Here is a 27,099-nt window from a genome sequence, read left to right as displayed (position 1 = left end):
ATGTCCACGGAAGGGCCTTCCTACCTGTACGTTTGCCGTGGTGGTGTAGCCTTGTCGGCCCTAGGTTTTCAGAGACGGGGAGAGGGGTAATTTCTTTTAGTGAACAAACTTCTGTTGGTGGCAGAGAGGCGGCTGTGGAGACCCCAGCCCTGGGGGGGGTTAAGAACAGGTTGGACAAACCCCTACAGGGATGGGCTAGGGATGAACTGGTCCTGCTCAGCACAGGGGCCAGCCCAGCCCTGCGTGTCTGATTGCATGAGAGCGGGGGTGCTGCTGGGGGCCTGTGGGCCCCTGGGGCGGTGGCTGCTCGGCCGGGGGTGGGAACGCCATGGGGCCCTTTGCAGACGGCCCCCAGCTGGTCCCAGCCAGCAGCTCCTGGGTTGGAATTTGAGCAGCAGCCGGTCCGGGCTCCTGCCTGCACACCAGGGATTGGGGTTCATGGACCCGCCGAAAGCCTAGAGAGAGATTGATCAGCCATGGCCGCCGGCCACCAGCCCCCAGCGCTGGGGGGACTTGGCTGGTGTTTCCGGCCCTATCTGGGAAGCGGCGCCCACTGCTGGGACCCCGTGTGCGTCAGGGGAAGGGGGACACCCCGGGGGCAGCAGATTCCAGAGGAAACCGCAGCTGAGCCTGCCTGAGAAACGAAGCCCAGATTGTGCGGAGCTAAATCAACCCAGCTGTGCAGGTTCCCTCTGGGGGGCTGCAGGCCAGGAAATGGGGGGGGGGCTTAGCCCACCGCACCCCACCCCCGCAAGGCTCTGTCATCTTAACCCCTTGTGGGCCCAGGAGGCACCGTTCTCCTGAGGCCAGAGCCTCCGGTTTTTGTTTCTTAGAGTCCAGTTCCGGCACAACAGAGCAGAGCAACCCAGCGGGGTGGGCTAAGGGGGGAGCACCTTCGGCATGCAGAGGAGTAGGCTGTTATCCTGCAGTGGGGCGGCTGCTGGGAGGGGCACTCAGTAAACAGATGGGGGGGGTCAGTCACCCCTGGCGAGCCTGGTGCATGTGACAAGGGTCTACGAGGGAAATCCTGCCCTTGGTGCCCCCTGCATGGCCCTGCTCCCCCCACCACCCCCCGTGGTGCTCTCCGTGCCCCTAATGGCCCCGTTGGCCTTCCCAGGTCTGCGCAGGTGCAGCCGAGTGAGCTGGGGCTAACGATTCAGTCTGAGGATGCTGGATCGGGAGGAGAGTTCGGCTCGTCCGCCGGTAGCCGGGCTGGCTCTGCCGGGTTGGGGTGTGTTCGTGCCAGCGCTGAGAGCTCTGTGTGTCCGTCACCCCAGTCGGTGGATCTGCCTGACACACGTGTGTGTGTGTGTGAGAGTCACTTTTCCACAGTACATTCCCAAAGCAGCCCCCACCCCCGTCAGCCCAGCCCCTCCCCCCTTGGGATGCGCTCCTGCCCCAGAGTTTGTGCCCAGGCTGATGCCAGCCCGGATCCCTCCCTCCCGCCAGCAGCCGGGCTCTGCGGTGGCTCTGATCCAGCGCCCCAGGGTGAGCGCACGTCTGTCCAGCGTGGAGGAGGGCAGAGACGGGGACTGTCTGCACTTTGTCTGGGGCCGCGGCTGCGGGAGTCGGGCCCTTTCCATTGCGTCAGGGGGAGAATCACCCGTTTGTCCCGGATCATTTCTCAGCCCCAGCCTCTGTTCCTCCAGCGCCCCGGAGGTGGGGGGCGGCTCTGATTCCACCCCCCAGACTGACCTCGGGGGCGAGGCATCCTCGGGGCTGGGATGGTACCGATGGGGCTGTGTAAGGGGGGGGGGGTCTCTGACAGTCCGTGCAGGTTGGGGTGAGGGCACAACCCTCACTTAGACCGTTTCACAGCAGGGTTACTCCAGAGTGGGGCGGGAGCGCCAGCTGTGGGGGCGAGCTCCCGACAGCTCCAGATCCAGCCTCTCCCAGCAGGGGGCGCTGTGGGGAGCATGACGGGAGCTCTGGCTGTGGGATACTCGGGGAGGAAGGACTGATTCCCTGCTAAGAGGGTTGTACTGGGGCTGGTGGGTGGGGGGTTGCATGGGGGATTCTAGCTACGTCCCTGGGGGGGCAAAGGGGGCAGGGCCCCACGATCACGTCTCTCTGGGCAGCTCTTCGCCGGCGGGAGGGTTTGAAGGATTCTCCCTCCATTCCGGCCTGGCTGGTGTTTGAGCAGCAGGGAGGGTCCTGGGGGCTCCGTGTCCCTGCATCTGATGCTGCAGCAGGCTGCCGGTATGTGTGAACGTATGTGTCTGTACCTCTGTGCCCGTGCATGAGTGTGCGGCACACGTGTGTGCCCGTGTGGGGTGTGGGCGCACCGGTATGTACATCTGTACTTGTTCACAGACGTGAGCACACATCTGCACGTTTGTGTGCTTGCCGGAGTGTGTGTGCATGTGAACACTAGTGTGTGCAGTGTGTGTGCCTGGCGTGTGGGCAATTATCCTGCTAAGGCACTATGGGGACTCGGGAGACAATTGAGGGACCAGACCCAGCCCACCATGGACGCTGGGGCTGGGGCCTTGGTTTGGGGCTGTGGCGCCCCCTAGTGGCTGAGGCTGTGCAGTGCCGCTCTGTGGACACAAAGGTTCGATGGGGGCGGGGGAAGGTGTTGGGGGGCTGGCCTGGCCTTGGGGATCAGGTCCCCTGTGCTCCAGTCTAGCCCACGGTGCTGGAGACTAAAAATTGCTGACAGGCATCGTATGAAATGAGTTTGGCCCTGCTTCCAAACTGCGCATCAGGACGCCTGGGTTCCGTCCCAGCTCTGGGATGAGGGGAGTGGGGTCTAGAGGTTAGAGCGGGGACTGGGGCCCAGGACTCCTGGGTTCTGTCCCCACTTGGAGGGGAGGGGAATAGGGTCTAGTGGTTAGAGCAGGGGTAGGTGTCAGGACTCCTGGGTTCTATTCTTAGCTCTGCCCCTGCATTAATGGACCATCTCAGAAGAAAGGCCTCCAAGGGGCCAAAGCCCTTCGCCCCGGGTGGGGTGGGGTGTGTCCCAGCAAGGCTGGGGCTGCCTGGGAACAGGCCCTGCTGCTGCCCCTGTTCTAAAGAACCCGAATAGCCAACATGTCCCCTCTCAGGGCAGGACTAAGGCTCGTGTTTGAACGGGGAGGGGAGGTCACCCACAGGACCGACTGCCCTGGGACGCGGCAGCTTCTCCATCATGTGGAGTCGAACAGACGGGCTGTCCCCTCTCAAGCTCTGTGCTAGCTCCATCCCCAGCTATGGGTGGATGCAGGAATCCCTGGGTCATTCTCTGGCCCATGCAGTGCGAGAGGCCGGATCAGCCTGCTCTCTTCCTGGCCTTAGGAAGGCTCGGCCTTCGCTCCCCGGGGAACTGTGACGCCGTCACCTCCCCAGCTCCCTCGTCCTCCCTGGAGTCTCCCCGGGGGAGATCGACCGGAGCTGAATTTCAAAGCTGCGCCCCCTTCCTAGCTCCCTTCCTAGGAAAGCACAATGGGGTTCCACAGCCCGCTGTGTTTCCCCTTTCACATCACCTCGGGCACTCGGCCCACGGGTCCTTTATCATCTGGTTCTTCGCACCCGAGTGTGGTTAATGACTCAGAGCAACAGGCTACAAATAAACACCAGCAGGAGGGGGCGGATCTGGGCCGATACCTGAGTGAAAAGCAGATCAAAAGCAGCCTGTGTTGTCTTTTCGCCCCATCCCCCCCTCGGTGCTTCCCCTTTCCAAGTGGGTTTGTCCATTGCCTGGACGCACTTGGTGACCTTGGGTAAGTCATTACCCGGCACTGTGCCTCAGTTTCCCCATCCTCCTATTGCCTATGCCATGGCTCACTGTGTGTATGTGCAGCACCAAGCGTGATGAGCAGGTCCGGATTTCTGATGAGGCACAGCAGGCATTCTATGGGGCTCCTAAAAATTCAAACTTTGCCGCTCTCAGGTGCCAGCAGGGGGCAGGGCCGGCTGAGGGGGCGAGACCCCCACACAGCCCTGTTCCTGGAGCGCTCCTCGCTTTGCCCGGCAAACAGTGTCACCTCCCAGGGCAGCCAGTGAGTGCGGGCAGGGGGGCAGGGCTTGGGAGAGTGGGTCTCTGGGGGAGTTCATGGGGCAGCTCTGGGCAGAGGGGGTGGGGGGTGCTGGGCAGTTGGCGGAGGGGGCTCTGGGCAGCACCTAAAATTTAAAAGTGGTGGGGATCCCGCGCAGCCCGTGGCAGTTAACAGCTTCCAGGCAGCAGGGGTACCCTGCAAGCCGCCTCCAAGCCGGGGGTGGGGGGAGACCGCCGAGCCCTTGTGCCTAGGTGCACCCAAAATGTAAATCCAGCCCTGACAATGGGGGTTCCTGGTCTTTGTTGCTAATACACACAATAAAAGGCCCATTTGCTCTGGCCAAAAGTCCAGTTCCCAACTGGAATCAGTTAAAAATATTACCAGGGATCCCAGCTGGGGCTGATTTCCCAGTGCACCAGGTTTCTGCATCTTTAATTCCACCATCGTCAGGGCACTGACTGGCCATTGGCCCAGGATTGGCAGGACGGGGGCGGCTGGGGGTGGGTGCAGCTGAGTGGCGGTTACCATCTGCCCATGGTGCCTTACCCTGTCTCTGCCTTCCAGGGCTCTGCATCGCCCTGTGCCTGGGGGGCACCGTGGCCCAGAATCATGGCGTACAAGGTAAGTCTGACTCCTCCTGGCTAACCTTCCCCAGCGCTTCCGGCTGCCCGGGGTCTCCGGCCTCTGCCCCCTCCGGTCCCTTTCCCTTATGGGAGGAGAGCAGAGTCAGGGGTCTGGCGAGCTGGGAGCAGCCCCTTGGCGTGGGTGTCTTGGGGTGGGTTTATAGAGCACGGTGGGTGCGTGCAGGGGAGAGGAGAAGGCCCCTGTGTAGCCCTCCCCTCCCCTTCCCAGCCCCGTGGCCAGCAGAGAATAGACACTGGGGCCCAGGGCTCTACACTGGGGGCTGGAGTGAGGGGCAGATCCCCTTTGTAGCCAAGGGCCGTGTTATTGACCAGCCCGAATCAACCCCCTGATGGCTCAGACGTTAGAAGTGGCATTTGTAGGTGCCTCCGTCCCTCTAAAATCAGACTGAACTGAAACCTGGGACCCACGTGCCCAGCTGGGGGGTGTTTGGGATCCAGACTCTGCGCCCAGAGCCCAGCTCTGGTGCAAACCCCAAGATGGGATTTGGGCAAATTCCCATCGACCCACTGGGGTCCCCCAGTGCTGCACCCACCCTGCTCTGTCTGCTCCCGTCCCAACCCTGCAGCCGGCTAAGCTGCGCTGGGATCCTTCCCCTCACGCTGGCCAGAGGGACGGATCCCAGCGGAGCCCCAAACACCGGGCAGCTAAAGGATCCAGGAGCCCCCCGTAGGCAGGTCACAATCTGGGTCATGGGAGGCAGCTCAGGATCCAAACTAGCCTCGCGCCCGATTCCGCTCTCAGTCAATCCAGAGCAGAGCCGGGCAGGAATTTCCCAAGGAACCATTTTTTGCCAGAAAATTCCGATTCGGTTCAGAGGAATGTTTGGTTTTACTCGGGGGGGGGGAGGGGGGAGGGGGAAATTGTGTGTGTGTGTTGGGGGGGGGGGGGGATGAAATAATTTTCAAAATGAACAAATCCTGTTTTCCGGTTGGAAGCGAGGTTTTGGTTTGAAATTGACGCTAACGACAGTAACGACGACAGCAACAAAAAGGAGAAAAATTGGGTGAGATCGAAAACGTTTCACTTGCACCGACGCCCGGCTCCGGCGGCTCTGCCTGTCTGTGCCGGGGGCTCCCCGAGGAGCCAAGGCCCCTGTGCAGCCGAGGGCAGCTTGTTGCCAGGCGGTGGATGGCGTCGGAGCTGTTTGCCAGGCGCCCGGGGACGAGAATCAGTGAATGGGGCGTGTGAAAGGAGTCGATCCCACTGTGTGTGGGGGGCGGGGGGAGGGGGGAGCCGCTCTGCGCTGGCTGACCCTGCCCAGCTGTTCCCGCCCCTGCAGGTACCACTGAGGACTGCAACAGCCATATGCTATGCCCAGCAAACGCCAAGTGTGTGAACAACACCCACTGCGCCTGCCTGGATGGATATGGGCCAAAAGAGAATCACACTGTCTTCTTCACCGACCCAACGGAGATCTGTGACGGTAACGGGGCTCCCACATTGTCCTGGGGGGGCTGGGACAGAGCAGGGCATTAAGGGCCGGAGCAGCCAACTGCACTGACTGCAGGGCCTGTTGGGGGGGCTCAGCCCTGCTGGGGAATGAGGGGGGGCAGCAGCACGGGTGAGGGCCGCTCTCCTGGGGATCGAACCAGGGACCTCCAGAGTGAGCAGCAGGAGCGGCTGCAGCAGGAGCCAGGAGTCTTGGGCTCTGTGGATTGGGCACAGGGTGGGGGGGTCCCATCACACTGACCCGTCTGAATCCCAGCCTGGGCCCTAGTCAGCCCCTGGGTGTCCAGGGGCAGAGGGGCCCCACGGGAGCAGAATGGGGCAGCCCTGGCTATACTTCCCCCCCCCCAGCCCGCATGGATCCAAGGAGGGAGGGGGCAGAGGAGAGGCAGCTTGTCACCCCCCCGCAACACATAGGGAGCCTGGAGCCCCAGGGGGACGTCTCCCCACCCCCCCCCTCACATGGGGGATCTGGGTGTTTTGGGGGCTGAACCCCCTCCGTACCTGGGACAGGAGGCTCGGGGGGCTGCTTCCGACATTCCAGCAGCAGAAATGGGTAACTGAGGATCAGGGCCTTAATCACTAACCGCTCAGGGCCCCGGTCGCCTGGGTCCCGTCACCCAGCTCATTGCAGGGGCTGGGGGGGTGATACGGGGAAAGTCTCCCTGCCAGGCCTGTACAGAGCGTCCCCTCTTGCATTACAGATATTAACGAGTGTCTGGGGCCGAGCAAACCAGACTGCGGACCCCACGCAAACTGCGCCAACGTGGCTGGGAGTTACTACTGCACCTGCACTGATGGCTACGAGCCCAGCTCTGAGAAAGCCAACTTCACGCACGCGAGTGAGAACACCTGCCAGGGTGAGCTCTCCCCTGCCCCCACCTGCTGAGACCCCCCCTCGCACACACAAATGCTCCTTCCAGGCCTGGCGCTGCACCGGGGCTGCTGCCGGCTTTGGCAGTGGCCCGAGGCCGTCAGCGAGGCTGTGATGAGACATGACCCTCGCCTGCTCCCGCAGAGCCTGGGGCCGGGCTCACCCCTGTGCCCGGCGCTTGGACAGGGAATAAACCCTCGGGATTAGAAACAGACCCACGGAGCAAACTCCTTGTGCTGCAGAGATGCGCTGGGGAGAGGGGAGGGGCCCCTCGCTGGCCCCACACGCAGCATCTGAGCTGCTAGTGCCCCGCTGAGCCTGGGAAATGACCCTGGGAACGGCTCTGGGAATTGGGCAAAAACGTTCTTGAATTCAACCCCGTCCCCTATTGCTTGAGCTTCCTCTGGGGGCAGGCAGCCATGCTTTCCTCCGGCCTCTAGGGGGGTGCAGCTGCTAGTTCGAGGGACCCTCCGTCTGCCCCAAGCTCCCTGCGTGGGCAGCGGTGTCAGGGGGCATGTGCTGTGACTGGCATTGCCAGCCCAGCCCCAGGCTTCCCTGAGTCACCCCCAGTTCCAGCAGTCTGGTGCGGGGACATGGGGTTGGCGTTTGTCGGCTCCGTGTGCTGTCCCGGCTCTGGGCGGGTCGCCGGCCCGGCAGACCTCCATCGCAGTGCCCAGACAGCCCACAGAGTAGGATCAGTGGCAAAGGCGCTCGACCAGGTTTATCGCCAATGCAGCCCGGTGCCAGCACCCAGAGATGCCACAGGGACACAGCCACACATCTGCCTCTGACAATGGACCCTGACAGTTACAGACTGAGACAAACCATCCGGGATAAACAACCTACTTGTGTGTTTCACAACATTCTTCTTACCCCCCTTGTGCCTTTCTCCTGCTGCTTCAGACAAAACATCCCTTATTCACCACCTGGCTTTGTACTTTACTCCTGATGCTTCAGACAAAACATTCCCCACCTGTCAAACCATCTTATTGTGCGCTAGGCAGGGGAGTCTTGTGCTGGGATGTGGTTACACAGTCGCTGAGTTTTAGCAATGCCGGCAATACCGGGGCCGAGTTCATGCACCGAACGGTGAACTTACAGGAACCCTCTGCTTTGTGTCAGGGTGTGACTGTTGGTGCCTGGGGGGGCCCCACTGAGGTTGCTCCATCAGGGCAAACTGCAGAGTCGGGACGACAATCCCCCAAACTGCTGGTTCTTTCTAACACTAAGGGCTGGTCCACACTGGGGCGGGGGATCGATATAGGAAACGCAACTTCAGCTACGAGAATAGCGTAGCTGAAGTCGACGTTTCCTATATCGAACTAAATGTACTTACTTCGGGTCCACGCGGCGCAGGCAGGCTCCCCCGTCGACAGCGCTTCCTCCTCTCGGCGAGCAGGAGTTCCGCAGTCGACGGGGGAGCGCTTCTGGGATCGATCTATCGCGTCCAGATGAGACGCGATAAATCGATCCCAGAAGATCGATCTCTACCCGCCGAATTAGGCGGGTAGTGTGGACCAGCCCTTAGATTCACCAAGCCAGCAACAAAACAGCTGCTCCGGTACCGTGCTGCTCACCCAGAAGCCAGAAACACAGCTCCCGGCTCCTTTTCTAGTGTGGCTTTAAAAGCAGAATTTGGGCCATTTCTCCTGCAAGTTGCTTAACCCTTTCTGGCTCAGTGTCCCACAGGGCTGGACTTTGCTCAGAGCATCACTTTTGCTGACTTTGGTTCGGGCCTTGTACCAGGCCCCTGCTCCAGGCTATCTCTGCTCCAGCTCCATGTCGCTCCCCCAAGGCAGCATTGGGAGGGGGCATGTGCTGGGACTGGCATTGCTAGCCCAGCCCCAGGCTTCCCTGAGACACCCTGGCTTCCCACGGCATAGCGGGGGACACACGGGCTGGCCAGCTCCGCGTCGCTCCCCAGGGCAGGGAGTTTGCCCAGTGCACAGACCGAGAGGTCTCTCTGGGCTCGCAGTCCAGTGATTCGGGGACCCCGCATGCACCAATGCCAGTCCCCTGGCAGGGGATACCCACATGCTGGTGTCTCCACCGGGGGCCGCTGGAAGCTGCCAGCTGCTAAATCGCTTTGTGCTGGTCCCTGTCTGTGCTCCCTGAGCCCCCCGAGTCAGCAAAGCACATGCTTGGCTCCAGCCCTGCCCAGCTACGCACTTAACTCGGCTCCAGTGGGTCTTAAGTGCATGGCTGAGCTCGTGACGACAATCCCAGGCACTAAAAAAAATCAGATTCGCTTAGAAAATCACGAGCTTTAGAAAGTCCAATGAGTAAGGGGGCAGAGTGTGGAGAGAATTGAATTGAAAAGGGGCAAATTCAAAGCAGATACAAGGAAATACTCCTCCACCCGGGGCAGCAGTAGCCTCTGGAACTCCCTGCTACCGCGGCCTGGAGGCTGTGAATGTGTCGAGTTTTAAAGAGGGACTGGCTGTTTCTATGGGGAACGACAATGCCTGGAGCTGTGCTAGTTAATGGACAAATAATCCTGGGAGGGAGGGAAAAGCTCCCACTTCAGGGCTTAAGCCGACCTCCGACTATTAGAGACCAGGAGGAGACCTTCATGGGGGCAGATTATCCCCCGGCTGCTGCTGTGGGACTCTTACACCTTCCTCTGTAGCACCCGTCGCAGACGGGATACCGGGGTAGATGGGCCTTGGGGCTGACCCAGGCTGGCAATGCCTGTGTGTTCCTCTCTGATTGGAACCTGAGGGGGATTTCTGCCAAGTCCCAGTATTCCCACCCCTTGGGCAACTCAGCTTCACACATGGACTCCTATATCTCCCCAAATCTTGGCTCCATTGGGGCTTGGCCCATAGAGGCCACAGTGGCTGTTCTGGGGTCTGAAGGACCCCTTCCCTCTGTTATGTTCACAGCACACACACACAGTTAGAAACAAAGCGTCACAACCTCTCGCTGGCAGGCTGCAGCTCAACACAGGGTTATTCTTTGAATCCAGAACCCCAGCACACGAGGACCCCAAACAGAGAGAGACAAAGCAGGCTGCTCCTGAAGGCAGACAGGCACAACTAACCCCACTTTGCTCTAGGCTGCCTCTTCGGCAGACACACGGCTGAAAACCCCAGATCACATGTTTGTCACCCGAGCCCCCTAGCCCGCAAGCAGCTCCAGGAAAGCCCCTGGCAGATGTAAAGTGAGAGCTTGTGATGCTAACACAGTTTTCAATACACCATATTCTCAAGTGGCCGTTCTGCTCCCAGACAGAGGTGAAAGAGGCTTCCGCGGGTTGATTTAAAGGCCCTGGGGCTCCCAGCCACAGCTGGTGCCCCAGGGCCTTTAAATCTTGAGAGGCCCCGCCTCTTCCGGATGAGGCCACGCCCCCCTCAGGACTCCGGCCATACTGGTAAGTCCTGTAAGTTACTTTCACCCCTGCTGCCAGAGCAGCCTAGTGTGTCCTGAGCATAGCTGAGAATCAGGCCTGTGATTGTTAAGCTCCCCGGGGCCCAGTGGCCTGGGTCTGATCACCCAGCTCAGTACAGGTGGGTGATACAGGAATGTCTCCCTGCCAGGACTGTACAGAACATCCCCTCTTGTGGTGCAGATATTGACGAGTGTCAGGGCCACGCAAACTGCACCAAAGTGGCTGGGAATTACTCCTGCAGCTGCCTCCATGGCTATGAGCTTAGCTCTGGGAAAGCCAACTTCATGCACACAAATGGGGACACCTGCCAGGGTGAGCTCTCCCCTGTCCCCATCGCACCCTGCTCAGTCCTCCCCACCCCCCCATACACACACCCCTGGGCTCATTCCAGGCCTGGTGCTGCACCAATCCACTCACCGGGGCTGTGATCAGCCGTGACCCTGAACTGCTGCCCCAGCGCGTGGGGGCCAGGATCTCTCCTGCCTCGGTGTTTGGATTGGGAATAAACCCCTAGGTTTGCAGGGAGGTGCCGGGGAGACGGGTGGGGCCCTCGCTGTCCCCAGCACACAGAATCCAGGCTGCTAGTGCCCCTGAGCCTGGGAAGGGGCCTCGTGGAGGGTCCACATACAGCACAGTGCGCTCTGCCCCCTATGGGGCCTGGGGAGCAGGAAATAACCCCAGCGCAGGGCACCCCGGCCACGCCCCCAATCTGCCCCCTCCCTCAGGGCTGGGAGCAGAGCCTTTTCCAGCCCCACACTGACAGGGAGCCCCCTGGATGGGAGGCTGTTTCCCCAGGGGGCCATTATGCCCCCTTAGGCAGCCAGGGCGGCCTGACCGGAGAAGGGGCCGGGGCGATCCAGGCCCTTGTTTGCGATGTTCAGCCGGTGTTAGAGCTTGTATCAAGTCCTAGCCGGCTGTTCCCATGGAAACCGCACATGGGGGCCAGGATCTCCCGTCTCCTTGTTTGGATTGGGAATAAACCCCTAAATTTGCAGGGAGGCGTCACTCATTTATAGACTCTTAGCATGTCCCCTCTTACGTTCACTCTAAGGTGACAGTCCCAGTCTTTTCAGTCTCTCTCCGTAGAGGGTTTTTCCAGGCCCCTGATCATTCTCATTGCCTGTCTCTGAACCCCTCTGGTTCTGCACTGTCCTATGTGCAAGGGGGTGCCCAGGGCAGCTCATGGGTTGCAGAGGAGGTCACCCCATTGGCTGATATCCAGGCATTAGATTAGCCCTCATGTTATTCTCTATCCCCTTCCTCCAAAGCAGCTCCCCATTTGTCCCTTCCAGGGGCAGACGGCTCATTCAGGCATTGCCGTTTGCACTGATATTGCGGTACTGGGCATCGCCAGATCCGCTCGGTAGCTTTAGCAAGCAGCAGGCGCGTGTCCTGGGAGGGCTGCTTTTCCCTTCCCAGCTGGAGCGGCTCATTCTGGACAATAGCCAACTCACTCCCGTTCGCTGACTCCGTAATTGAACTCCTGGCTCTAACCAGCCCCATCTCCCCAGAGCACGGTGCATTTCGGACGCCTGGATTATCTCCCAGCAGCGTCACCCCAGTGCCCAAGGTACAGCTCCTCGATCAGCCTGACCTAGCGCTTTCTCTCTCCTTGCAGACATTGATGAGTGCCAGCAAAACACCACAATCTGTGAGCCCCACGGGAACTGCATCAACATGCCAGGGAGTTACATGTGTAAATGCAGTTGGGGATTTGGGAAGAGTCAAAAGGATCCATCTAAGATCTGCACAGGTACAACGGGAGCTGGAAATAGTCGTGGCAAAGGCATGATGTTTCTGGCTTTTCTGCAGTGTTGCTAACTTGTGGAGTTGCATTAAAGCCCCACCTCCCGGAGTCATGTGATTCCGCTTTTGGCTAAAATCAAAATTAGGGCCCAGCCCACGTGGTGGAGGAAAAACTGCCAAATTGTACGGTGGGTGACCAACAGCTCCCAAACCAGAGTCAAACAAAAGAAAGCCAAAATGGATTGTTAAAAAGAAAAATCTTGTGATTTTTAAACCAATCTCCTGACTTTTTTGCATTCTGGCTCACAGTTTGCGGCTTTTATTGATTGCTTGGCGTTGGTGATGCTGTTAATTCACGGTCACTGAGCTTACCCAGGATCTCTGAAACTAACCCACATGCCTGGATGGTGAAACTAACCAGGTTGTCCTGAGTTCTCGCTCTTTCTCTGGGCCACACCCGGGCAAAGTGTCTGTTCTGACTCTCAGCCTGTCTTACACATTGGAAACTGAGCCCGGGGACTGAAGGTCGCCATGTCTCTTGCCATGCTGCTTAATTCCACCGAGGCACGAGCGTAGGGCATTGGGGATGTCATTAGAAGCTGCAACATCCCCCCAAACCTGCAGCTGCAATCAGAGCCCAAGACGCTCTTTCGTAGCAGAGCTTTGAGGTGGGGGAAGGTCAGGTCTTTGCAAAGCAAACTGGGCTGAGACAGAGCCAAGGACTCGGTGTCGGACAACCTTTAATACAGCTTGGGCTCAAAAAGCCCATTAATTTCCGGAACCCCATTAACCGAACCCTCAGCAGCTGCTAAGGAACTGGCATTATGAAGGAACAAGCCTTGGTCATTAGCAGGAATCAAACCCGGGCCCTGCCTGTTGAAAGCACACATCTCCGCTGCTGGAGCTAAGGGAGTAACTCCATTAGCTAGTCATTGTAGCAGGCTGTTATGGGAACCAGCCACTAGACCAAGACAAACTTGCTCTCTCCTTGTTCTGTGGCTCAGCGGCCTTCGCTAGAGGCTGGCACATACAAGCCCCCTCACAGGCCTGGCGTAGGCCCGTTGCCTTTCAAGCGGTGTAACAATGGAAGAAAAGTTGAGTTTCCTGCCAAAGGAACAAGGGATTTTTCCCAGCCCTGATGCTCTCCCGGCCGTGAGCCAGGAGACACAAAGCTCCTCTCAGTGAGGGGGAGCAGAGGGTAAAAGCTTCATGGTGAGGCAGGGGAGACATATTCTTGGCCTTGTATGGAGAAAATAAGCTGAAAGAGACAGGTCTAGTGGCTTGGGTGTGAGATTGGAACTGAGGTTCCAGTCCCAGCTCTGTTACTGCTGGGTGTCCTGGGGCAATTCCCTGCCTCAGTTTTCTCTCCCACCTCTTGTCCATTTAGACTAGACGCTCTTTATGGCAGTGTGTGTGCAGCGCGCTGGGTGCTGCCTTTATGCAAATAACGACCGAGGGGAAGGGGCATAGCGGGAAATAGCAAAACGCTGTCACGGGAAAGAGAGAGAAGGGGAGTCTGAGAAAGAGCTGCTGGAACACGGCCCAAGGGAAGGATCTGTGAGCGCTCTTGACTCTCCCCACTGATTGACTTGTTTGCTGATGTCCAGGCGAAGGGGATTTTAGCCACAAGGATTTCTGTGAGAAGCAAAAGCATTATGGATAAATATTGGGAGAGCTTAGCTTTCTTCTGTGGCCCTGCCCCTACTTCCTCAGGAAGGATCGTCACCCATCTGTCCCCTGGGATGGTGACTGATAGGCCACTGCTGATCTGAACGCCAGGGGGTGTCAGCAGAAAAGCTCTGCATGCTGATCCAAGCCTCCTCGTTCACCAGCCGACCCTTCGACTGTTTGGGTGGATAAATGTCTGTGACATTATTGGCAAACTGTTTGCTCCGAAAACTTGTCACTGATGTTGTACAGTTGTTTGCCTGAGTCCCGTGGTCTTTCTCTGCTTCCTGATTGGACGGCTGAAATGTTGGGTTAATAAGCAGGCGAATGTTGAATTCCAGCACTCGTTCCTGGCTGGGATTTCTGGGAGAATCGGTCATGGCCATTTCCGCAGCAGCTCAACCGCTTCCCCCAACCCGCGGGAATGACGGACGATGCGCCCGTCTCCCATGCGTCGCCACCAACTCAGTGCTTCTGTATGTGAAATGGTCACAAAGCGGGGGCCAGAGCCCCTGTGGTGTAAATTGGTGCAGCACTACTGACTTCAAGGGGTTTTCATCCCAGCTCTGCTTCTCCATCTCTCATTGCCCCAGACAGGACTGGGGGGAGAATTGAACCGCTGGGTGGCGACTCCGGCTGGGGCTATGCTGGGGGTCAGGCTGGGCAGGTCTCTTCCGGTTTCGGCTTCCACAGGCCGGATCGGCAGCGAGTGTTGAGCTGGCGTCATCCGTCCGAGGGCTCGGTGGATTCGCCCCGCGGGGCCCTGGGCCTGGGGGTCACAGCAGGGTCCGGGAATGGACGTTGTCAGGCCGCTGCTCACTGTGCAGTGTTAGGAATAGGAGGATCCCCTGGATCCAGCTGGCTTCCAAATAACCCATTTACCATCCGTGCAGGGCCTGGCCGCATGTCGGGGGTCTGCGGGCTTCTGCCATTGATCCCCGTGAGCACCACCAGAGACCAAGAAACTAGATTAAAGGGACAGCACCCAATTCCCCTGCACTCCCCTGGGCACAGCCCACCCACCCTTCTCCTAGTGCTCCATGGGACCGGCGGTGCTGGGTGTATCCCGAACGGGGAGGGGACCCATCAGGCTGGGGTCTGTAACGCTGAGTGTGGCGCCCCCTTCTGGCGACTAGCTCCCGTTCAGCGCCCCCTTTCTTCTCTTCCACCATTGCAGCTCCCGGAGTCGCGGCTGCCCCGTGTCTCGGCCGTCCGGCCAGGTCACGCTGTGATCCCCATTCTGGGGGAGCCTTTCAAAGTCAGACCCCTCTCTCCTATGCCTGCTAGTGAAACCCTTCCTCCGGGGCCTCTAGCCCCACTCGGGGCTTCCTAGCCCCCCTCGCCTCAGGCCCCCACCACTGGGCCCAGCCCTCGGGCTGTAGAGAAGCCCCACCTGTCCCCTCCCAGGCGAGCTTCCTTCTAGCTAGCGCCCTGCACGCAGCCTAAGTCACTTCCCCTTTGCAGCTTAACAGGCTGATCGGGCCCCCCCTTAACCCTGCTCTGTCAGGGCTGGTGCAGGGAGGGGATCGCAGGGTCCTGGTCTGGAAAAGGTTGGGCCCCCCGATCTGTGGGGTGGGGGAGGGGTTGTGCCGCAGGGATTGGGGCCCTGCAAATAGCAGGGAAGAAAGGAGAATTGAACGGGGGGGGGGGCGGGGTTATATGGAGCAGACAGACTGACCAACAGCCCACGCCCCCTGCAATCGGTGGGGGGTGCCTCCATGGTCATTCGCCCCCAATGCACCCCCAGCCCTTCTGTGTGTGACCCCCTCCTCCCTCTCCCCACTGTCCCTTCCCAGACATCGACGAGTGCCGCAAGACCCGAGATATCTGCAGCCCCAACGCCACGTGTGTCAACACCTACGGAAGCTACTGGTGTAAGTGCCGGGCCGGCTACGTCCCCTCCAACGGGAACACGACCCTGTGCCAAGGTGAGTTCTGCCGCTGGGGGCATGGAGGGGGCACCTGGGGGGGGGGGGGCTGGGCAGGGTCCGGGGTTACACAGGCAGAGGTCTTGCCCGAGGGGGCAGTAAACTGGGAACTGGTCTGGGACGGTGCGCCAGCTCCCCTGCCCCCCATGGACGGGGTCCCTCTGCGTCTCAACCCTGGGTGGGGGGGGCTCAGCTTTCAGGCCCTCACCTCCCCCCAGCCCAGCCTGTCCGTCCACTGGGGTGTTTCTGGTTGTCTCTGAGCCACAGTCACCAGCGTGCCCAGGTCTGGCTCTGGGAGCGGAGCAGGGGCCGGGCCGGGGAGGAGGGTGAGCAGGGCAGCCAGGGGCCGGGCGTCTCTCCTCCCCTCCCCCCCCCGCCAGCAGTGTCCAATTCCAGCACTCGTTCCTGGCTGGGATTTCCGGGCAAATCGGTCATGGCCATTTCCGCAGCGGCTGAACCGCTTCCCCCAACCCGCGGGAATGACTGACGATGCGCCCGTCCCCCAGGCGTCGCCACCAACTCAGCGTTTCTGTATGTGAAATGGTCACAAAGCGGGGGCCAGAGCCCCTGTGGTGTAAATTAGTGCAGCACCACTGACTTCAAGGGGTTTTCGTCCCAGCTCTGCTTCTCCATCTCTCATTGCCCCAGACAGGACTGCAGGCTCCTCAGGGGCTGGCTGGCCGGAATGAGTGCGTCTCTGCACGTACAGGCCGGGTCCCTAGGTAGAAAACCCCACTCCCTGCATGGGTTGAGTGACCCTGCTGCACCATGGAGCCCCGACATCCCCCGTGTATCCCCCTTTGCCCGGCAGCTGGCGCTACCTGCGTTGGCAGCCTGACGGGTGCACGGCCCTCCCAGTGGCGTAGCCAGGGTTGCAGCCGAGGAGGAGCGGCGGAGAAAAAAGGCGCCGGTCCTTCGGTGGCATTTCGGCAGCCCTGCGCATGCGCCGAAATGCCGCAGAAAGACAGAGCGGCGCATGCGCAGGGCCACCCCGCTTCCCCATCCGGAGCGCTGTCCGGGGCACCGAGACCCTCGGCCACGCTCTCAGGGCCGGAGTCCCAGCTGGAGCACCGGGAGCCCGCGGCCCCGTTCCGCAGGCGCCACTTTTGGGGAATGTGGTCAGGGGAAGCAGCTGCTTCCCCTGAACCCCGCTAGCTATGCTACTGGGCCCTCCAGCGTTTGGCTAGATCACGGCAGGGCTCTCTGTGCCCGGGCAGGGCGGGGCCCATCTGTCAGATCAGACTCTCCACAGTGGTGAAAGGCCCCAGGAGGCAGCGAGGGCAGTGAAGTCCCCTGCGTTTGGGGCCGGATTGGTGACCCGCTGGGTGGCGACTCCGGCTGGGGCTATGCTGGGGGTCAGGCTGGGCGGGTCTCTTCCGGCTTCGGCTTCCACAGGCCGGATCGGCAGCGAGTGTCGAGCTGGCATCATCCGTCCGAGGGCTCGGTGGATTCGCCCCGCGGGGCCCTGGGCCTGGGGCTCACAGCAGGGTCCGGGAATGGACGTTGTCAGGCCGCTGCTCACTGCGCAGTGTTAGGAATAGGGGGATCCCCTGGATCCAGCTGCCTTCAAACAACCCATTTACCAGCCGTGCAGGGCCTGGCTGCATGTATAGAAGCCCCACCTGTCCCCTCCCAGGCGAGCTTCCTTCTAGCTAGAGCCCTGCACGCAGCCTAAGTCACTTCCCCTTAACTGGCTGATCGGGCCCTCGCCTTAACCCTGCTCTGTCAGGGCTGGTGCAGGGAGGGGATCGCAGGGTCCTGGTCTGGAAAAGGTTGGGCCCCGTGATCTGGGGGTGGGGGAGGGGTTGTGCCGCAGGGATTGGGGCCCTGCAAATAGCAGCAAAGAAAGGAGAATAGAATGGGGAAGGGGGTTAGATGGAGCACACAGACTGACCGACAGACCACGCCCCCTGCAATCGGTGGGGGGTGCCTCCATGGCCATTCACCCCCCCCCCCGTGCGCCTCCAGCCGTGCTGTGTGTGACACACACACACCCTTTCCCCTCTCAGACATGGACGAGTGCCGCAAGACCCCAGGTATCTGCAGCCCCAACGCCACGTGTATCAACACCTACGGAAGCTACTGGTGTAAGTGCCGGGCCGGCTACGTCCCCTCCAACGGGAACACGACCCTGTGCCAAGGTGGGTCCTGCCGCGGGGGGCATGGAGGGGGCACCTGGGGGGGCTGAGCAGGGTCTGGGGTTACACAGGCAGAGGTCTTGCCTGAGGGGGCAGCGAGCTGGGAACTGGTCTGGGACGGTCCATCAGCCCGCCTGCCCCGCATGGACGGGGTCCCTCTAGGTCTCAGCCCTGGCTCAGGGGAGCTCAGCCTCCAGGCCCCACCCACCCTTCTCCTAGTGCTCCATGGGAGGGGGCGGTGCTGGGTGTATCCCGAACAGGGAGGGGACCCATTGGGCTGGGGTCTGTAACGCTGAGTGTGGTGCCCCCTTCTGGTGACTCGCTCCAGTTCAGCGCCCCCTTTCTTCTCTTCCACCATTGCAGCTCCCGGAGTCGCGGCTGCCCCGTGTCTCGGCCGTCCGGCCAGGTCACGCTGTGATCCCCATTCTGGGGGAGCCTTTCAAAGTCAGACCCCTCTCTCCTATGCCTGCTAGTGAAACCCTTCCTCCAGGGCTCCTAGCCCCCGCTGTGGGCTTCCTAGCCCCCCTCGCCTCAGGCCCCCACCACTGGGCCCAGCCCTCGGGCTGTAGAGAAGCCCCACCTGTCCCCTCCCAGGCGAGCTTCCTTCTAGCTAGCGCCCTGCACGCAGCCTAAGTCACTTCCCCTTTGCAGCTTAACAGGCTGATCAGGCCCCCCCTTAACCCTGCTCTGTCAGGGCTGGTGCAGGGAGGGGATCGCAGGGTCCTGGTCTGGAAAAGGTTGGGCCCCCCAATCTGTGGGGTGGGGGAGGGGTTGTGCCGCAGGGATTGGGGCACTGCAAATAGCAGGGAAGAAAGGAGAATTGAACGGGGGGGGCGGGATTATATGGAGCAGACAGACTGACCAACAGCCCATGCCCCCTGCAATCGGTGGGGGGTGCCTCCATGGTCATTCGCCCCCAATGCACCCCCAGCCCTTCTGTGTGTGACCCCCTCCTCCCTCTCCCCGCTGTCCCTTCCCAGACATCGACGAGTGCCGCAAGACCCCAGATATCTGCGGCCCCAACGCCACGTGTATCAACACCTACGGAAGCTACTGGTGTAAGTGCCGGGCCGGCTACGTCCCCTCCAAAGGGAACACGACACTGTGCCAAGGTGAGTCCTGCCGCTGGGGGCATGGAGGGGGCATCTGGAGGGGGGGGGGGGCTGGGCAGGGTCCGGGGTTACACAGGCAGAGGTCTTGCCCGAGGGGGCAGTAAACTGGGAACTGGTCTGGGACGGTGCGCCAGCCCCGCTGCCCCCCATGGACGGGGTCCCTCTGCGTCTCAACCCTGGGTGGGGGGGCTCAGCTTTCAGGCCCTCACCTCCCCCCAGCCCAGCCTGTCCGTCCACTGGGGTGTTTCTGGTTGTCTCTGAGCCACAGTCACCAGCGTGCCCAGGTCTGGCTCTGGGAGCGGAGCAGGGGCGGGAGGAGGGTGAGCAGGGCAGCCAGGGGCCGGGCGTCTCCCCCCCCCTCCCCCCGCCAGCAGTGTCCAATTCCAGCACTCGTTCCTGGCTGGGATTTCCGGGCAAATCGGTCATGGCCATTTCCGCAGCGGCTGAACCGCTTCCCCCAACCCGTGGGAATGACTGACGATGCGCCCGTCCCCCAGGCGTCGCCACCAACTCAGTGCTTCTGTATGTGAAATGGTCACAAAGCGGGGCCCAGAGCCCCTGTGGTGTAAATTGGTGCAGCACCACTGACTTCAAGGGGTTTTCGTCCCAGCTCTGCTTCTCCATCTCTCATTGCCCCAGACAGGACTGCAGGCTCCTCAGGGGCTGGCTGGCCGGAATGAGTGCGTCTCTGCACGTACAGGCCGGGTCCGTAGGTAGAAAACCCCGCTCCCTGCACAGGGTGAGTGACCCCACTGCGCCATGGAGCCCCGACATCCCCCGTGTATCCCCCTTTGCCCGGCAGCTGGCGCTACCCGCGTTGGCAGCCTGACGGGTGCACGGCTCTCCCAGTGGCGTAGCCAGGGTTGCAGCCGAGGAGGAGCGGCGGAGAAAAAAGGCGCCGGTCCTTCGGTGGCATTTCGGCAGCCCTGCGCATGCGCCAAAATGCCGCAGAAAGGCGGAGCGGCGCATGCGCAGGGCCACCCCGCTTCCCCATCCGGAGCGCTGTCCGGGGCACCGAGACCCTCGGCCACGCTCTCAGGGCCGGAGTCCCAGCTGGAGCACCGGGAGCCCGCGGCCCCGTTCCGCAGGCGCCACTTTTGGGGAATGTGGTCAGGGGAAGCGGCCGCTTCCCCTGAACCCCGCTAGCTATGCTACTGGGCCCTCCAGCGTTTGGCTAGATCACGGCAGGGCTCTCTGTGCCCGGGCAGGGCGGGGCCCATCTGTCAGATCAGACTCTCCACAGTGGTGAAAGGCCCCAGGAGGCAGCGAGGGCAGTGAAGTCCCCTGCGTTTGGGGCCGGATTGGTGACCCGCTGGGTGGCGACTCCGGCTGGGGCTATGCTGGGGGTCAGGCTGGGCGGGTCTCTTCTGGCTTCGGCTTCCACAGGCCAGATCAGCAGCGAGTGTCGAGCTGGCATCATCCGTCCGAGGGCTCGGTGGATTCGCCCCGCGGGGCCCTGCGCCTGGGGGTCACAGCAGGGTCCGGGAATGGATGTTGTCAGGCCGCTGCTCACTGCGCAGTGTTAGGAATAGGGGGATCCCCTGGATCCAGCTGCCTTCAAACAACCCATTTACCAGCCGTGCAGGGCCTGGCTGCATGTATAGAAGCCCCACCTGTCCCCTCCCAGGCGAGCTTCCTTCTAGCTAGAGCCCTGCACGCAGCCTAAGTCACTTCCCCTTTACAGCTTAACTGGCTGATCGGGCCCCCGCCTTAACCCCGCTCTCCCAGGGCTGGTGCAGGGAGGGGATCACAGGGTCCTGGTCTGGAAAAGGTTGGGCCCCGTGATCTGGGGGTGGGGGAGGGGTTGTGCCGCAGGGATTGGGGCACTGCAAATAACAGGGAAGAAAGGAGAATAGAATGGGGGGGTTAGATGGAGCAGACAGACTGACCGACAGCCCACGCCCCCTGCTATCGGTGGAAGGTGCCTCCATGGTCATTCACCCCCCGTACGCTCCCAGCCGTGCTGTGTGTGACCCCCCCGCCCCCGGCTTTCCCCTCTCAGACATCGACGAGTGCAAGAAGACCCCAGATATCTGCGGCCCCAATGCCACGTGCACCAACACCAATGGGAGCTACCAGTGTGAGTGCCGGGCCGGCTACATCCGCTTCAATGGGAGCACCACCCTGTGCAAAGGTGGGTCCTGCTGCTGGGGGCATGGAGGGTCTGGGGTTACACAGGCAGAGGTCTCGCCTGAGGGGGCAGAGAGCTGGGAACTGGTCTGGGATGGTGCACCACCCGCCCTGTCCCCCATGGACGGGGTCCCTTTGGGTCTCAGCCCTGGCCCGGGGAGGGCTTAGACTCCAGGCCCTCACCCCCCCCCCCCAGCCCAGCCTCTCCGTCCACTGGGGTGTCTCCGGTTGTCTCAGAGCCACAGCCAGCAGCGTGCCCATGTCTGGCTCTGGGAGTGGAGCAGGGGCCAGGCTGGGGAAGGGGTGAGCAGGGCAGCCAGGGGCTGGGCGTCTCCCCTCCCCCCCCTCTCCCCCCAGCAGCAGGGCTGCCCAGAGGATTCAAGGGGCCTGGGGCAAAGCAATTTCGGGAGCCCCTTCCATAAAAAAATGTTGCAATACTATAGAATACTATATTCTCCTGGGGGCCCCTGTGGGGCCCGGGGCAAATTGCTCCACTTGCCCCCCCCTCTGGGCAGCCCTGCCCAGCAGTGCCTGTATTCCTACTGCACGGCTGGATTCTCTGCCCTGGGAAGATGGCAGCAGGGAGTGCAGTCTGTGCCTAGAGGCCACTGTGGGGCCAGCCCGGGACTCCCTGCTGGATTCTCCCCCAACACACACCAAAATCACGCACAGCTGGGGGGAGAGGGTTGAGGGGAGATACGGCTGGGATGATTCCACAGCCCTCGCCCCACCCCACTGCGGCTCAGTTCCCCTAGGACGGGGAGGCGGGACGGTTCCTTTCACAGAGACCAGCTTGTGGGCAGAGGATGGGGACAAGGGGCTGGGCACATGTGTGGGGCTGTGTGTGTGTGTGTGGGGGGTCACTGCTCCCCCTGCTGGGAGAGGATCTATTACACCCATATCACTGACATGGGCTGGGTGTGTCCCTGCCAGAGGGAGTGAGGGGGGGCTGCTGCCACCCCCTGCTGGAGGGAATGAGTCCTGCTCTGTGTGCCTGGCTCTGGTGCATGCACCTACCCAGCCAGACCCCGTATTTCCCCCCCGCCCCATCTCTCACTCCTCCTCCCTTTCCATCCCCAGAGCTCACCTGCCCCCGGCTGCTGGATGATGACAACTCTGCCGGAGCCAAGGTGAGTGGGGCACAGACCCTGGGGGGGGGGGATAGACCCCGATTCCCCTTTAGTGCCACGTTGCTTTTCACTGATCTCGCCCCACAAGGATTCTGGGGCAAACTCGCCCCTGGGCAAAGAGCCAGTGGCCAGTCCCTGGAGCCCCTGCAGTCCAGCCACGGCCTAGGCCTTTGCCCCCGGGGTGATTCTCACCCTCCAGGATCAGCAGCATCAGGCTGCTGCAACACGCTTCAGCTTGCAACCGCCGTCCCCCCCCATCCCTTGCAAACGCCGGGCACCCCCTAGGGGCCAGACGGGGCATTGCCCGCGCTCCCTCTGGCGCCTGGCTTCTGAGCCGAGGGAGCCTCTCGGGACGGGGGGAGGTGGGCTGCGATTCTGTGATCTCTTTTCCTGAGCCAGGCCTGGGCCTTGTTTTGCAGAACCTCCAGGGCAGCTTCCAGGCCCAGGTGGGACGTCTCTGCAAGGCGGCGCTGGAGGAGCTGAAGCAGATGAACTCTCAGAACGCCGAGGGGAAGCTGCAGGTGCCAAGTCAAAATTCGGGGCCTTGCTGGGTTTGTTCCCGTTAGGGGGAGGAATCGCTGCTCCTACTCGGATCTAGTCTCAGGGTGATCTATAGGGATGCAGCGCCTGGAACAGGAGATAAATAAACAGCAGCACTGCCCAGAAATTCCCACGCCTGCCTCTCCAGGGGGCTCTGTGCCCAAGAAGCTGCTCTCCTAGGTTCCTAGGCTAGACGGGACCACTGTGATCATCTAGTCTGACCTCCCAGGCAGCGATGTCAATTGCAGGAGATCTTGTCTTTCCTTTCAGGGGGATTGTGGGAAGGCAGTGGAGGACCAGCAATCTGGGAATGGGGGATGCGGCAGGGGCTCAGGCACTGTGACACCAACACCCCCCACGTTTGCTTGGCCAGGGCTTCTTGGACATTCTGGAGAAGCAGATAAATCTGGTCGGGCAGCAGAGCGAGAGTGTGGAGCGGAGACACCGGATCGCGACGGAGCTGATGGCCATAGTGGAGAAGCTGCTGAGAACGCTGACCATGACCCTGCCTGACAGCATGATCAGCATCGCATCCACCAACGGCACAGGTCAGCGCCTGGCCACGTGGCCCCAGTTGGGCTTTCATCACCCGCAGCCTACGCTCCCGCCCCACTCCCCACAGCGCCCCCTGCTGGGAGATGGGCGCTCCCCCCCACAGCCAGTGCTCCCGCCCCACTCCCCACAGTGCCCCCTGCTGGGAGATGGGAGCACCCCCTCACAGCCAGTGCTCCCGCCCCACTTCCCACAGTGCCCCCTGTTGGGAGATGGGAGCACCCCCCCACAGCCAGTGCTCCCGCCCCACTCCCCACAGTGCCCCCTGCTGGGTGAGGCTGGGACTGGAGTAGCTGGGAACTTTCCCCACAGCCAGGAAAGCACCTTGCCTGGCTACAGCTTCCTCTCCATGTTCTCTGTTGTGAGCCCTGGCCGGCATTGTGGTTGCAGAGCTGGGGCTGGCGGTCAGGCAGGCTGGGAACCAGAGCCAGGAGACCGTGACGCTGCAGCAGAGCAAGACGCAGATGGAATTAAAGTCGGCCGGAGCCCCAGGGCAGAAAGAAGGTATGTGGTCATCCCCTGTGCTGGGGTGTGTATAGCGATGGGCACGGCCAGGGCATTGGGGGCAGCAGCACAGCACCCCTTGGTGCCAGGCTGGGGTGTGTAAGGGGATGAGGCATGGCCAGGGCATTGGGGGCAGCACCCCCAGCAGCACAGCGCCCCCTGGCACCAGTCTGCCCCAGGGCCCCTCCTGTCCCCCATTTCATCCGTCTCCTCTGTCTCTCGCAGGCTTCACGCTGGCCGGGCTGCTGACATACCAGGGGATGAGCCCCATCCTGGACGGTGCTGGGCGGGTAGAGATGCCCAAGTGGGACAAGATCGGCCAGACGGGGAAGTGGGCGCAGAAGCCAGGGCGGCCCAGCTACCGTGTGCTGTCTCCAGTGGTGTCGGCCTTCATCAGTGACCCGAACCCCCAGGCACTCGGCCTCTCTGTCAGCATCCGCTTCAGCCACCCGGTGCCGGTGAGCCCCTGGGCTGGGCATGGGGGGAGGAAAGCCTGGGGCGCTGGAGGGCAGAGCTGGGCCCATCTCTAGTGACAGCCCCCACCCCGGGCAGCAGGTGAATCCACCTCCCACCCAGGGACAAACTGATGCTTTGTGCCCCCAGCCCAGACCAGCCCCTAGTACCCCCCCCCCGACCTGCACTCTCGGGGCCTGGGGAGTCCTGCCCCCCCGTGCAGCCCCAGCCAGACCCCCACCCCCCTCCTGCCCCCCATGCACCAAGCGTCTCTCTGTCCCCAGGAGTCCAAGACTAACCTGTGCCTCCTCTGCGCCTACTGGGAGCCTGGCAGCAGGCGCTGGGCCACCCACGGCTGCACCCTGCAGAAGTTGAACGCCACCATCACCCGCTGCCAGTGCAACCACCTGACCAGCTTCGCCGTGCTCATGGCCTTCTACGAGCTGGAGGTAGGCGCGGCCCTCGCTGGGGCCTGGGGCTGGTCTGGTTCTGCTCTTCCCCTCAATCCTCCCCAGCGGAGCAGGAGTCACTCCAGATTCCTCCCGGAGTAAACCCATTCCCCATCGGCAGGCGGGGCCCTGGATCTGATATGGGGCACAAGCAGCCCCCCCCCCCGCCACCAGGGCACAGGGAGACTCCACAGGTAGCCACAACTGACGTGCCTGCCCACCTGACCGGGAAGCTGGGGGGCAGGGGGCTCACCCCACTGCATTGCAGGGAGCCCTCCCCATCCCCATCGCACGGAGGCAGGGAGGGGTTAAATGCCTCACTCAAGGAGACACAGGGAGGTGACATCAGAGCTGGGAATTGAACCCAGGAGTCCTGACCCCCAGCCCCCTGCTCTGACCCCCAGACCCTGCTCCCCTCCCGGAGCTGGTAGAACCCAGGAGTCCTGAGCTGCAACACCTCAGCCACAAGCACGTCCGTCTGGTCTAAAAGCAGCTCCCTCCCAGGCAGGGGCTTCCTCCCGCCAGGCGGGGGCGCTCTGCTCTCTGCTCCGGGGAACAGCCCCGGCCCCTCGCACTTTCTGGCACCCCCGTCCTGCAGGGATCGGTGTCAGGGATTCCCCCTTGGGTGGTGGTGACCCTAGAGCCCCCTCGGCTTCCCATGGCCCTGGGGCTGTGGGTCAGCCCCTCGGGAGGGATGGGGGCAGGCTGGGCAGCATCGAATCCATCTGGGCAGCTGGACTCAGCCAGTCACTGGTTCCCGCAGGCTGCCCAGTGTCGCCACTAGGGGGCTCTCCCAGCCCTGGCGCAGAGCGAGGCCAACAGGCTAGTCCGGCTGTACCCTAAAGTCCGGCCTGGCTGCTGCCTTGGGGGGGGGACCCTGACTAACCCCCTCACCCCCCCCACCCCCGGCACAGGACTGGACCCTGGACGTCATCACCAAGGTGGGGCTGGTGATCTCGCTGCTGTGCCTGCTGCTGTCCATCGTCACCTTCCTCTTCTGCCGCGCCCTCAAGGGCCCCCGCACCACCATCCACCTGCACCTCTGCCTGGCACTCTTCATCGCCTACACTGTCTTCCTCACCGGCACCTCCAGCACCGGCAACAGGGTACCCGGCCCCCCTGCCAGCATCGGGCCCCGCTCCCCACAGCGCCACCCACTGGCAGCTCCCCCTGCCAGCCTCGGGCCCCGTGCCCCGCAGCACTCCCTGCTGGCAGCTCCTCCCCCAGACAACCTCGGGCCCTGCTCCCCACTGCACCCGTTGCTGGCACAGGCTGGGGCTGGAAAAGCCAAGAGCTATCCCACAGCCAGTGGTCGTGCCTTGCTTCCCACAGTGCCCTGCAGTGTCTGGGCCTGAAGTAGCGGGGAGCGCCTCCCCCCCCCCACTGCTTCCCACAGCGCCCCCTGCTGGCTGGGGCTGGAGGAGCCGGGAGCCCGGCCCTGACGTCCCACGTCCCGTTGGCTGCAGGTGGTGTGCGGCGTGGTGGCCGGGCTCCTGCACTATTTCTTCCTGGCCGCCTTCTGCTGGATGTGCCTGGAGGGCGCCGAGCTCTACCTGCTGGTGGTTCAGGTCTTCACCCCCCACGGCCTCAGGCGCCGCTACATGTTCCTGCTGGGCTACGGCGTGCCGGCCCTCATCGTGGGCGTCTCGGCCGCCACCTACAGCGAGGGCTACGGCACGGCGCGCTAGTGAGTCACCGGCCCGGGGGGGGGGGCAGGCCCAGTGCTCGCGTCCAGGGGCTCGAGGGGAACATGGCACCATCCCCAGGCAGCACATGGGGACAGGAGCGGCTCAGCCGGGAGTGCCGCTGCCATCTGGGCCCACCAGGGGTGGGGAGGGGTGGGCCCCCATGGGGCGGGTGAGGCCAGTGTGAGGGAGGGGGGCACCCTCCTGCCGCTTGGGCCAGGGCCCCAGCCCGGGACACTTGTACAACACAAGGACGCTCCCAGGCACCAAGGGGGGAGGGGGGAGGCTGGCAAGTCTCCATCCCCCACTCTGCCAGTAGGGGGGGCAGACCCCACCCTGCAGTGCCCTCTGCTGGCAGGTGAGTGACTGACCCGTGTCTGTCCCTCCCCCACAGCTGCTGGCTCTCGCTGGAGAAGCAATTCATTTGGAGCTTCCTGGCGCCCGTCTGCATCATCATCGCGGTAAATCCCCTCCCCCAGCCCAGCCCCATGCCAGCGCCTGGCCCCCTGGCCGGCCCCTGAGGGCCTGGCTGGCAGCTGTCCTCGCTTCTTTCCCCTGCCACCAGGGCCGGCTCCAGCATTTTTGCCAAAAAAAAAAAAAAAGCTGCGATCATTCTTTGGTGGCAATTCGACAACTGCGAGAGGGAGTGAGGGACCCGCCGCCGAATTGCCGCTGAAGAGCCGGACCTGCCGCCCCTCTCCGTTGGCCGCCCCAAGCACCTGTTTGCTGTG

At 62.1% G+C, this 27,099-nt stretch overlaps 1 protein-coding gene across 1 annotated transcript; it reads left to right on the top strand.

The window, feature by feature from the left end:
* On the top strand, positions 1–26,371 carry LOC135891960 (adhesion G protein-coupled receptor E5-like). Its single transcript, XM_065419643.1, has 19 exons — positions 1–26; positions 1,118–1,203; positions 4,542–4,598; positions 5,902–6,045; positions 6,773–6,928; positions 10,514–10,645; positions 11,952–12,086; positions 15,544–15,675; positions 17,685–17,816; positions 18,794–18,925; positions 20,928–21,059; positions 22,136–22,185; positions 22,605–22,706; positions 23,099–23,273; positions 23,668–23,781; positions 24,007–24,239; positions 24,519–24,683; positions 25,598–25,789; positions 26,150–26,371. The coding sequence occupies exons 1-19, from the start codon at positions 1–3 to the stop codon at positions 26,369–26,371; spliced, it is 2,517 nt and encodes an 838-aa protein (XP_065275715.1).
* Positions 26,372–27,099: the final 728 nt, after the last annotated feature.

This window comes from Emys orbicularis, chromosome 19, assembly GCF_028017835.1.
Source record: "Emys orbicularis isolate rEmyOrb1 chromosome 19, rEmyOrb1.hap1, whole genome shotgun sequence".
Classification (NCBI taxonomy): Eukaryota; Metazoa; Chordata; order Testudines; family Emydidae; genus Emys; species Emys orbicularis.
Note: the sequence above shows the minus strand (reverse complement) of the source record. Positions and strands in the feature narration are given on the sequence as shown.

What these genes read in the sequence shown, in the direction of transcription:
- LOC135891960 (XM_065419643.1), top strand. Translation starts at nt 1, where the DNA reads ATGTCCACGGAAGGGCCTTCCTACCT. An exon ending in GAACACGACCCTGTGCCAAG is followed by an intron (nt 17,817 to 18,793) that starts GTGGGTCCTGCC and finishes GTCCCTTCCCAG; the next exon opens with ACATCGACGAGTGCCGCAAG. An exon ending in GAACACGACACTGTGCCAAG is followed by an intron (nt 18,926 to 20,927) that starts GTGAGTCCTGCC and finishes TTCCCCTCTCAG; the next exon opens with ACATCGACGAGTGCAAGAAG.